Genomic DNA, 12,879 nt, shown 5'->3' with positions numbered 1-12,879 from the left:
TGTTTTTGTTGCATTTTTGTTGCGTTTTGCTTTATTAAATAAAAAAAATTATATAATTAAGTACTTAATATAAAACAAATACATGTTATTATGTAGAAAGTCATGTAATAATGCATATTATTGTTTTTCCTCTTCATATGTGATGTTTTGTATTAGTGTTCCTAAAAATAGATATACCGGCCCCCAGACACATTTTCTTCTCTCTAAATTTGGCCCCCGAGTCAAAATAAAAGCTTAGTGATATATCAGATCGTAGGTGGATTTATTTTTTTTACCCTTCGCCTTCATATTTCACTGTTTTTGTTGCATTTTGCTTTATTAAATAAAAAAAATTATATAATTAAGTACTTAATATAAAACAAATACATGCTATTATGTAGAAAGTCATGTAAGCATGCATATTATTGTTTTTCCTCTTCATATGTGATGTTTTGTATTAGTGTTCCTAAAAATAGATATACCGGCCCCCAGACACATTTTCTTCTCTCTAAATTTGGCCCCCCGAGTCAAAATAAAAGCTTAGTGATATATCAGATCGTAGGTGGATTTTTTTTTTTTTACCCTTCACCTTCATATTTCACTGTTTTTGTTGCATTTTTGTTGCGTTTTGCTTTATTAAATTAAAAAAATTATATAATTAAGTACTTAATATAAAACAAATACATGTTATTATGTAGAAAGTCATGTAAGAATGCATATTATTGTTTTTCCTCTTCATATGTGATGTTTTGTATTAGTGTTCCTAAAAATAGATATACTGGCCCCCAGACACATTTTCTTCTCTCTAAATTTGGCCCCCCGAGTCAAAATAAAAGCTTAGTGATATATCAGATCGTAGGTGGATTTTTTTTAATTTTTTTTTTACCCTTCACCTTCATATTTCACTGTTTTTGTTGCATTTTTGTTGCGTTTCGCTTTATTAAATAAAACAAATTATATAATTAAGTACTTAATATAAAACAAATACATGTTATTATGTAGAAAGTCATGTAAGAATGCATATTATTGTTTTTCCTCTTCATATGTGATGTTTTGTATTAGTGTTCCTAAAAATAGATATACCGGCCCCCAGACACATTTTTTTCTCTCTAAATTTGGCCCCACGAGTCAAAATAAAAGCTTAGTGATATATCAGATCGTAGGTGGATTATTTTTTTTTACCTTTCACCTTCATATTTCACTGTTTTTGTTGCATTTTTGTTGCGTTTCGCTTTATTAAATAAAAAAAGGTATATAATTAAGTACTTAATATAAAACAAATGCATGTTATAATGTAGAAAGTCATGTAAGCATGCATATTATTGTTTTCATATATTCCTGTAAAACGACTTTTTTTGTTTTGTTTTCAATAAAGCGCCCAATAAAACGATGACTATTATCAAGTTGACGCCCATAACTTGCCCCACGTGACTTCATGTCTGCATCATAAATTCCTGCACAATGGAACTGCCATTCTATTGATTTTCCACATTTGCAACTATGCAAACCGCGTGCGCAAAAAAATGCATCAAAAACACAACATGCGAAAAAATACGTCTATCTATATGGTATACGGTAATTTTCATGTACATTCTGGGTGTCTCATTCAGTAAAAATGTTTTAAATGCATGCATATTATTGTTTTTCCTCTTCATATGTGATGTTTTGTATTAGTGTTCCTAAAAATAGATATACCGGCCCCCAGACACATTTTCTTCTCTCTAAATTTGGCCCCCCGAGTCAAAATAATAGCTTAGTGATATATTAGATCGTAGGTGGATTTTTTTTATTTTTTTTACCCTTCACCTTCATATTTCACTGTTTTTGTTGCATTTTTGTTGCGTTTTGCTTTATTAAATAAAAAAAATTATATAATTAAGTACTTAATATAAAACAAATACATGCTATTATGTAGAAAGTCATGTAAGCATGCATATTATTGTTTTTCCTCTTCATATGTGATGTTTTGTATTAGTGTTCCTAAAAATAGATATACCGGCCCCCAGACACATTTTCTTCTCTCTAAATTTGGCCCCCGAGTCAAAATAAAAGCTTAGTGATATATCAGATCGTAGGTGGATTTTTTTTTTTACCCTTCGCCTTCATATTTCACTGTTTTTGTTGCATTTTTGTTGCGTTTTGCTTTATTAAATAAAAAATATATGTAATTAAGTACTTAATATAAAACAAATACATGTTATTATGTAGAAATTCATGTAAGCATGCATATAATTGTTTTCATGTATTCCTGTAAAACGACTTTTTTGGTTTTGTTTTCAATAAAATGATGACTATTATCAAGTTGACGCCCATAACTTGCCCCACGTGACTTCATGTCTGCATCATAAATTCCTGCACAATGGAACTGCCGTTCTATTGATTTTCCACATTTGCAACTATGCAAACGGCGCGCACCAAAAAAAAAATGCATGAAAAACACAAACATGCGATAAATATATCCATCTCCATGTTGCAGGGAGTAACGTGTCGGGTAATATGCATCACGGAGGAGTGACCAGTGACAGTATGACAGATGCAACTGGGGGGCTTTCATCTTGTAAACTGTGAAGTCATGGAGCTACTTGAAGCCGGATGACGCCCCCATTAGCACAAATTGGCCAATAGGAGGCGAGAGGCAGACTTGTCCTCCTGGCCGCCATTAAAGAATTCAATCCATGAGCTGAAATAATGGAAATCTGCTGGAGCCATGGATCCCGAGCAAGGGGGGAGAGAAGCCGATGAGTAGCTTCGCCGATTCGGCATTTTCGTACCTTTTCTCCGGGTGGTTTTAATCGCGTCGGAAGCATCATGGTGTTTTTTAGCGGCGCCGAGGCGGGGCGATGTAGCTAATTGTTTTATGTAGTAAGCAGGCTAGCGTTGGTATGTTAGCTTGTGTGCTAGCGGGCTAGCAGCGCGACCAGGGGGAGGGGAGAGAGTTCCATTGCGTTGAAATTGTTCCAGATCGGCTAGCGGCTATTAGCATTAGCACTAGCGCACCCGGGGGGTCTACGCATTTGGGGGTGAAGTTTTCTTTTACTTTACCGGACTGTGATTATCACTTTAAAAGCGCCAGTCGACCCCGGGGCCATGTTAACTTGTGTTATTTCCTACGCGGTAATGTAGCCCGCACGCCGACCCCGATCGGACAATACATTTGGATGAAGCGTATCGCCGGATGCCTCTCGTTCCAGTCGATGCTATCTGGCCGCTTTTTTTTATATATAAAACGTTGGGCTTAGCTCGCCGAGCTGGAAGTTGTCTGCCTGCCCGACTAGCGGAGGGTAGCCGCTAGCAGCTAGCGAAGTGAGCGACGGGGTAGCTAACAACTAAAAAAAACAAAAAAAAAACCCAGCGTCTCTCCGGCGTGAGGAGCTAAAAACCCCGAGCAGTTCTCGTCCCCCGACGATGGATTTGAAGTGAGAAAAGGATGAGTTCGTGCTTTGTACCAAACGGGGCCAGCTTGGAGGACTGCCACTCCAACCTCTTCTGCCTGGTAAGACTCCACTCTTTTGACTAAGCTAAGCTACTGTTAGCTCCGCCGCTGAGGCCACAGAAAAGCCATTTTGGCTAATCAGGGCTGCCGAGCTTTGTAACGTCAGTTTTGCAGACTGGCGTCAAGGCATCGGGGCCTGCCGACTTCCAAAATCGTGTTTTTCAACCTTATTCTGAGCCGAGGAACATTTTTTTTTTCTCATTGAAACCACACCGCCGGCAGGAAACATTAAAAAAATGAAACTCAGCAGCCGTTATTGACAGTAAAAAAGTCGTTCTCGCAATTGTTGGATATGAATTGAAACCATAACCAAGCATGCATCACTTTAGCTCTTGTCTCAAAGTAGGTGTACTGTCACCACCTGTCACATCACGCCGTGACTTATTTTGAGTTTTTTGGTGTTTTCCTGTGTGTAGTGTTTTAGTGCTTTTATTTAGTTGTTAATTGTCATGTCATGTATGGATGTACTTTGTGGACGCCGTCTGCTCCACACGCTGCAAAGTCTTTGCTGTCGTCCAGCATTCTGTTTGTTTACTTTGCAGCCTGTTTAGTTTTAGTTTCGTTCTGCATGGTCACTAAGCTTCAATGCCTTTTCTTAGCGTCACTAGTCTATTTGTTTATTTTTGGTTTAAGCATTAGACACCTTTTTACCTGCACCCTGCCTCCCGCTGTCGTCTGCATATTGTGATCGCGACAAACAATGTTCCCGACATCTACAAAGCAATTGGCTACCGTATTTTTTGGAGTATAAATCGTAGTTTTTTTCAGAGTTAGGCCGGGGGTGCAACATATACTCTGGAGCGACTTGTGTGTGAAATTATTAACACATTACCGTAAAATATCAAATAATATTATTTATCTCATTCACGTATCGATAGAAGAGGAAGCGCCGCATTGTCTACCTTTGGAGTTGACAGAGTTGTTTAGAAGCGACACAGAGGAAGAACATTTCGTCGGATTTAGCGATTAGGAGTGACAGATTGTTTGGTAAAAGTATAGCATGTTCTGTATGTTATAGTTATTTGAATGACTCTTACCATAATATGTTACGATAACATACCAGGCACGTTCTCAGTTGGTTATTTATGCGTCATATAACGTACACTTATGCAGCCTGTTGTTCACTATTCTTTATTTATTTTAAATTGCCTTTCAAATGTCTATTCTTGGTGTTGGATTTTATCAAATACATTTCCCCAAAAAATGCGAGTTATACTCTAGTGCGATTTATATATGTTTTTTTCTTTCTTTATTATGCATTTTCGGCCGGTGCGATTTATACTCCGGAGCGATTTATAATCCGGAAAATACGGTACTGGTTTGCCAAAAATATTTTTAACCCAATCAGGTGAAATTACATAATCTCCCACGGCAGGCCAGTACCCGAGTGTGCCGCGGCACAGTGGTTGAAAAACACTGGTCTAGCCAACTTCCATAATAGGAGCAGAAACACACCGCGGGGCCAAGTGTTGCCCACTTGCCTTGTGGAGAGTTGCTTAGGAAAATGGCTCGTATGTTGCAAGCAATAAGAGTGCGTTGACATGGATTGCAAGAAAGGCCAATTCTTACTACATATGTAATGTAGTGCCATTCAGAGTTCTAATTGTGCTCTACCAACTTTATTTAATTAATGGATAATACTTGTTTATATGCTAGCTGTTGCAGAGAACTTTCCAAACATGTACACATCTTCATTTATCAGCAAAATGTATTTCTGCATTGTGCAACACCCATAGAAAATGTCAACAAACTTCAGTTTTAACCATTTTTGTGTCTTTTTTTTTTCAACAAAACTGACTACTCGTTTGGTAAATATATTTTTGCTAATATCTCTCTTTGTTTTTTTATTTTTAATCTAGGCTGATTTGACCGGGATAAAATGGCGGCGTTTCGTGGGGCAAGGACCCACGTCGTCGCCCATCCTCTTCCCCGTGACCGAGGAGGACCCGATCTTGTGTAGCTTCAGCCGCTGCATGGCGGCAGACGTGCTGAGCGTGTGGCGGAGGCACCCTACGCCGGGTCGCAGGGAGCTCTGGCTCTTCTGGTGGGGCGACGACCCCAGTTTCGCCGAGCTCATCCACAACGAGCTCTCGAGTGAGTCCACGCCGCAGGTCTTTTGTTTGCATAACATAGCCTATATTTGTGTACATGACCCAGCGCATACTCTTTAAATATCCCATCGCACAACTGCAGGATGGGTTTGATTTAAAATCTCACCGTCAAACACTTGTCTTTTATGGCAATTTGGATTATACAACTTGTGATGTGTTTGTGAGTCAGCCTCCAAAGCTTTGTGGAATCTATTGGCTCTTGGCCACCACAGATTCAGGCTGGTATGTAACAGCTTTCCTCAAAATGCTTTTGGAATTTGATTTTCAACAATTCAGCCCAATCTATTCAGGATATGTTTTTTTTGTTTGTGTTCAAAAAAATACACACTTATTACACATGAGTGAGAGCTGCCTTCTTAGGGGGGGGTCAGCTCAGGTACCCAGATTAGTATTAACACCAAAGTTGCTAATGTTTACCTTTCATCAATAGATGCACAATCTAATAAGACCTGCATTTACTTTAACAAAAATAATAATGCTCCGATTCTTGCTCCACAACATGACTATTAGACAAGAACAACCTTTAGGGCACATATATAAACAATTGGGCAATACCCCTGCAGGGACACTGTGGCTGCACACTCACCACCGTATTTTCTAACATCCTTGCCTTCCTGTAGGCGAGGAGGACGGCGAGTGGGAGAGCGGCTTGTCCTACGAGTGTCGCACGCTCCTGTTCAAAGCCATCCACAACCTCCTGGAGCGCTGCCTCATGAACCGCGGCTTCGTGCGTATCGGCAAGTGGTTTGTGAAGCCCTATCAGAAGGAGGAGAAAGTCCTCAACAAAAGGTACCGTCACACATGACCTTTTTTGTATTGCATCCCTCTTTTTCTGCTGGACCTTGTGCCAATGACACCATTTGCTATTTTTGCACATAAAATCAAGATCTGTTAGTACAGCAGGGTCCCATTTAGAATACCTTGGATCCACAGATGTTCAGGGGTGCTGAAAACCTTTGTTTGCATTGGACATAACAGAAATCAAAGTTATTCGTACCTTAGTCAAACTGTTTTAAGATTTGCTATATTCTTATCAATCCCACAAGTGTAACAGTAGGTGATTAGCTGTGTTGCAGTTATGTCTCATGCATCTTGCTCAACGTTCTTTCTGTCACAAGTGCAAAATGAAGTTAACTATAGTTTATGAAAAAAACTATAAAATGCTTGCTGAAGTGTCCTCATGTTGTCTGTGAAAGTTTAGTTGTTGCACCTATATATGCGTAATTTCCCTTATTTATGGTGTATTTCCAAATGGTTCGACTTCAGGGGCATTAAATGTGTTGTACTCTCATTTGAAGCAGCATCTAGAAGTACTATTTAAAGGGATACTGCACTTTTTGGGGGGATTTTGTCTATTGTTTACAATCATTATGAAAGACAAGACGACAGATGTATTTTTTTTTAATGCATTCTAACTTGTAAATACAAGTCCGCATACAATGGAGCCAAAGGGAAGTCCTCTATTCTGCCCACAAAATCAAATAAATAACCATCCAAAAACCACCAACTATACTCTATTTACATTTCGTGACTTTAATATTAACCAAGTTTTAGTGATATTGTTATTATAAGCGTTAACGCAGACAATCTATTTATATTGCCCTGTGATCACAAGCTTGTGTGGCTATTTTGACATAATCAGTTGGTTAACTGCTTTCTAGCCTCGGAGCTTGTGGAAGTTTAGTGGAGATCATAAATAATGCCTCTCACCTTGATAGTAAAAGGATGAGGACGTAATCCGACAAGTTGGTACACTTTGACAGCCAATTTAGACTCAACGGCGAGAAAGACGCAAAAAGACACTTGGCCCCCTTTTCTTCACATGGATTTTGAGTGATTCGTCATCGAAACGGGATTATAACAACATTCTATCATTTGGCATCCTAATGACCGCAGACATTGCACAGTAAGGGATGTTTTATTATTTTTGTGGGCTCTCATGAAGTCTGCAGTGAGTAATAATCAGTGATGTTGTCAAAGGAAAAAGCGAACGTTGTGATGTGCTTTTGAAGCGTGTATGCTTCAAATGAGCAAAATATGTAAATATTTCATCTTATTATAAATGTGCCTGTTACTACTTTACATATGTACTTCGGAGCATGTTTATAAAACCTTGATGGAATTGTTTGGAAGTTTTTGGAAGGGCTTTATTGGCAGAATAGAGCGACTCCCCTGATTTTTTTAATCACATTTATTGACTATTTAGAATGCATTAAAAAAGGGAAAATTGTGTTCTTGTCTTACATAAGGATTGTGAATGATAGGCAAAATTCCAGAAAACGTACAGTTCCCCTTTAAGGTTTGATGATGATGGTAGAGTGTGGAAATGTGTATTCTGCAGCAGGCACTGTTATTCTTTTTCATACAAACGTGGTCCAGTTTGCAGTCCGTTGTTTCGGAGAAGTAAGACTTGCAGTTGTCCCGTTAGTGGCTTTCTGCTTTTGAGGTACAAGATAGTCTCGAAGGCTTGATCAGACAAGTAAAATGTGGTTTTTGATGCTGTTACATGTGAGGTCAAACTCATTTGCTTTAAGTCTCTGGTACTTATTTGTACCCTGTTGTCCAAACATGTCACATCCTCCACTACAAGACTGTCATTCAGACCTCCCGTGTGCAATCCAAGATAACACGCCTTCTGGAGACTGGCCTGGCAGTTACCAAGGCTGGGCTTCTTGTCATCTGTCTCAATATGTTTCTGGTCTCGGTTCCAAAACATGTTGACTGCACCGCCCCGAGCACACTCAATTGGAACCAGTCCAAGCATAATTAAAAGAGAGGGTGATCAAAAGTAGTTGCTTTTAGTGCGACAATGTGTTTTGTGCAGAGGTTTGTGCTTTAACACAGCTGGGCTCTTTGGGCATTCTGCTGCATAAGCAATAGTATTTTTGATAGTAGAAGAAAAACTAGAGTTTGAGGTTTGTGGTGGAGGCACATTATCGCGAGGCAGTTAGAATTTTTTTTTAAATTCAGTTTCCTAATTGTCAGTCTTCTGCTGTAAAAATGACACAGTGCTAAGGCGCAGTTTGGAACAGATGCTGCTTAATGACAAGAATTCTCAGCGAAAAAGTCAACAGCGGTCCAAAACATAGCTTTTCTGTCGTGCTGCTTGCTGTTAGAAGCCATTGGCAAGTCTCAACCAAAGATGGTATGTTTTAGAGAAGAGACTCCACTCTTGTTTTTCGAGTGGAAATAGGCCCGCTCGCTGAACATAACTCATAATCTGGCAGTTTTTGCGTCTTGTGTTTTCACAGCATTTTATTAAAAACCTGCTGTTTTATAATTATATTGGTCGGTAGATATGTGTAAGGGCCTCGGCATCTTATCACAGCCCTAGTAATTATTACCATTGTTTGTCTGGGTGACTGATGCTTTTTAACTAAGCATTACTGTATATACAAAAGTACAGATGAGTGTGAGTTAGATTGCCCAAAACAATACTGACTGAAGAAAGATACGGAACAAAATGTTGCTGCAAATTTTGCAGTATTAGCAACCAAAGTTGCTAATACTGATTGTATTATGTATATGATACTGCTAATCCAAACAAACCAAACTGTCCAGGTTTGTTTGAAAACTGTCCTTGTTGCCGTTTTTTTGGCTGCAAAAAGTAAATGTTAGTGTCTGTTGGGTCAGTTCCTCCTAATACAAATGAGTCCTCCTGTTGTCGCTCGCCCTCACTGGCCAGTAAACAGGGTCAGCCTTTGGAGAATGCTGAGTGTGCATTGTGGTTTTTACAGCAACTATGTCAACAAGTATTATTTCCGTGCACTTTGCCTACTTCCAGCAATGGATAGTAAGAATCAAATCAACCTTTTTTTGTTTTCATTACATTATAATTCAAGACAAGGTCTCTGAGAGTGTGTGTTGTTGGAAAGTCTCAGACGTGTCAGTTGTCAGGTGGTGAAATGGAAGGCATTGAATATGAACCTACATCTTTGTTCATGTTCATGAACTCTGCCAAAGTACTTAAACTAAGCCTGGCCTGCAGGAGATGTGACGGCTACTTGACTCCTCATTCCAGTGTGTCATTGTCCTGCTTTTGAAAGATGAATGCTCAATATTAAATGTGCCACTTTGTGTCGCTGACTTGCAGTGAGCACTTGTCCTGCGCTTTCACATTCTTCGTGCACGGCGACAGCAACGTATGCACGAGCGTGGAGATTGCACAACACCAGCCTTTGCAGCGCCTCAGTGAGGAGCACCTGAGCCTCGCCCAGCAGAGTTCCAGCCCTTTGCAAGGTAGAGAAGATGTCCGCTTGCTTCAATCACACATGTTTGGTACACGTTATTAACTTTTTATGTTGACATTGTCCCCTGTCTGCGCTCCAGTCATTCTGAGCCCGTACGGTTTGAATGGGACCCTTACGGGTCAGGGATTTAAGATGTCAGATCACCCAACTCAGAAGCTCATTGAAGAATGGAGGCAGTTTTATCCCATCAGCCCCAATCGCAAGGAGGTCCAGGAGGAAAAGATGGAGGACAGCGACTGGGAGGATGACTCCCTGGCAGCTGTTGAGGTTCTCGTCGGTAAGGCATCACAAACAGTCTGTACAGTTACTGTATTGATTTCCTAGCATATGTCTGACACGGTTCCTTTTCCAGCGGGAGTGAGGATGGTTTATCCTTCCTGCCTGGTACTCCTCCCCCTGTTGGACCTCCCCACGGTGGTCCCTCAGGGCTCGTCCAACACTTTAGGAAGCATGTGCGGTGCTCAGCCAGGCCATGGCGCTCTCAGAGATCCCGCCATGTCCTCTGTCACGCTGACTCCCCCAACATCACCGGAGGAAGCTCAAACTGGTACAGCTGGTTTTATTTACATGGAACTTCACAATTTGAACACGTTTGTTTTGCCTCCTGTCTTAGATTATCAGCCAGCACAGAGGTGGCATAAACTGTCCACTGCGTCCGATGGCTACTGCTCCAATAACACTCTTCATGGGGGGAAAATCCCTCGCAGGCTGGCCAGCCAGATGGTGGAGTCCGTTTGGCAGGAGTATAACATAAACCGCACAGGGAACAAGTATGTGAAAGCATTTCCTCTCCGTCTGAAATGAAAACTGCTTGTTAAATATCGACATTCTCTTCATCATAGGAGGAAGTTTACAACCCTGACCAACGGGACCTGTGAGGAAGAGTTAGAAAAATCAGGGCTCTGGGATTTTGTGGAGCCTGTCCACAGGCCGCATTGCAATTGCTCAAGGTATGTTAAAATATTGTCACGACAATATTTTCTCAGATGGCCGCCACTCTAATAGACACTGCCTAAATTACTGGAGGTAATGTCTACTGGAACAAATAACATGGAACAGTTTTACCTTTGAGAAGACAAAAAATAACCACTAGGTGGCTGTATTTATCCACACTATCCAAAACATGCACCTGAGGATAGGTTGATTGGCAACACTAAATTGGCCCTAGTGTGTGAATGTGAGTGTGAATGTTGTCTGTCTATCTGTGTTGGCCCTGCGATGAGGTGGCAACTTGTCCAGGGTGTACCCCGCCTTCCGCCCGATTGTAGCTGAGATAGGCTCCAGCACCCCCCATGACCCCGAAGGGAATAAGCGGTAGAAAATGGATGGATGGATGACAGTCTTCTGTAAAGCTGTTGTTTGAAATCTGAAGTGTTGTATTGTTTGTTTGGGAAAAAATTACAATATTGCTTAGAATTTTTAAAAATGTGTTTATCCAGTTAAAGTTAAAAAATAATAAAATGCCTGGGACAATCCGCAGATGAATAAATAAACATGCCTTGCCACCATAAGAGGGAACACAATCAACATTTTTTTATTTCATTCTACCAATTTCATTTCGAACAAAACAAACCATCTAAACAATTCAAACGAGTGATCCTTTCCAATACAATATCTTCATCTGCAAAAAAAAACAACTTAACAGTGATATTAAAATACATTTAAAAAATAAACAGTGTATCCAAAAAGGAGCAGGAAGAAGCAAACATTTATATTGTCCATTTTTTTCCTTAATCATCAATATATAATCACCTGATACTTGACAGTATAAAGTATACTAATACATATTATTTTTAATTCACATAGACTTGCAAATAATAAATCCACCCATTTAATCAAGTGTAGCTTGTATAAATACATTACACCCTTAAGATATTTTATGTTTCATCATATTTGTTGTAACTATTGACAAAATAGTTTAAATTCATTTTTAATTTCAATAATGCTCTTGCTTTGTTTGATTTCCTCATCTTATTGACTCAATTGAGTCACCCCACAAACTGATATGCACAAACATTCAAGAGTCATAATTAACACAAGGCTGCTTTAATTGCAATTCACCCATCAAATTATATTTTCCCTCTATCTCTCAACAGTTTTGTATATGTGGTGATTATTTCTTGCTTTAAATAGTACAGTTGTAATTTTCACCAGATCCGTAAGTTTTATGATTTGTGATTTTATTAAAGAGTGTAATCATGTGTTCCCAACATTGTTTGTTATTCTCAATTTAATGTTGACTAGATTGTAAGTATTGTTGTTTTTCCCCCTCACTTAGACATAAGACTCAGAAACAGCGACTGAGCAACACCTCAGGACATCCGCCTTCATCAGGCCACCCCACCCCGGCGGCCCCAAAGCACAAGCTGGCCGAGAAGCTGGAGAAAGGCGAGAAGCAGCAGAAAAGGCCGCAGACGCCTTTTCACCATCGCAACTCCGTGAGCGACGAGCAGACCTTGGAGCCTCAGACCCAGAGGCTTTGTCTGCGAGCGCAGGAGGAGGGCTCCTACCCGAGCCTGCACCACGTGGACACGACGGCACCCTCCAAAGTGCCCACGCTGCACACCCACGGGACCCCCGCGGACCTCGTGGGTTCTCCGCCTCCACCGCCGCTTAGCCCGCATCCATGCGACCACGTCGAAGGCGAACTTACCCCAGTTTGTATGAAAAACTCCTCCACGCCCATTCACCAACCGTTCTACCCTCCTTCAGTGGAGCCTTGTCTGCTGCCTCAGAAAAACTCATCTGTGGATCCCCCGCCGGAAAACATGCCCATGCCTTTGCCCTTTCCCCCGCCTTTTAACGAAACCACAGAGCCCTCCGTCTTTCTTGGTTCAGCCATTAACCCCAATGAAGACTCCGGCCACAACCCCTGGAAGTATTTTAACCTGCCGAGAAAGAAGGCCGCCCACTTTTACACACCTCAGCTACCTGTAGATAAAGTACGAGACGACCCTGGGGGCGGAGGAGGAGCTGAAAGTGTTGTGTCTGTTACTGAGTAAGTCATTTTAGAATCCATATTCATCTGGAGTCATTTTAAAGTGCT

The 12,879-nt window shown here is 40.6% G+C and overlaps 1 protein-coding gene across 1 annotated transcript in view; it reads left to right on the top strand.

Annotated features, from left to right (window-relative positions):
• Positions 1-2,593: 2,593 nt before the first annotated feature.
• Positions 2,594-12,879, top strand: part of LOC133658213 (mediator of RNA polymerase II transcription subunit 13-like) — a 35,182-nt gene continuing 24,896 nt past the window's right edge. The window contains exons 1-9 of the mRNA XM_062059980.1: positions 2,594-3,472; positions 5,332-5,566; positions 6,204-6,372; positions 9,677-9,822; positions 9,913-10,110; positions 10,186-10,380; positions 10,447-10,603; positions 10,676-10,783; positions 12,112-12,831. Of these exons, the coding sequence (XP_061915964.1) occupies positions 3,407-3,472; positions 5,332-5,566; positions 6,204-6,372; positions 9,677-9,822; positions 9,913-10,110; positions 10,186-10,380; positions 10,447-10,603; positions 10,676-10,783; positions 12,112-12,831 (1,994 nt within the window). The 5' untranslated portion in view covers positions 2,594-3,406. The remainder of the gene's footprint in view (positions 3,473-5,331; positions 5,567-6,203; positions 6,373-9,676; positions 9,823-9,912; positions 10,111-10,185; positions 10,381-10,446; positions 10,604-10,675; positions 10,784-12,111; positions 12,832-12,879) is intronic.

This window comes from Entelurus aequoreus, linkage group LG10, assembly GCF_033978785.1.
Source record: "Entelurus aequoreus isolate RoL-2023_Sb linkage group LG10, RoL_Eaeq_v1.1, whole genome shotgun sequence".
In the NCBI taxonomy this organism is placed as follows: Eukaryota; Metazoa; Chordata; class Actinopteri; order Syngnathiformes; family Syngnathidae; genus Entelurus; species Entelurus aequoreus.
This window is presented reverse-complemented; position numbering and strand designations above follow the sequence as displayed.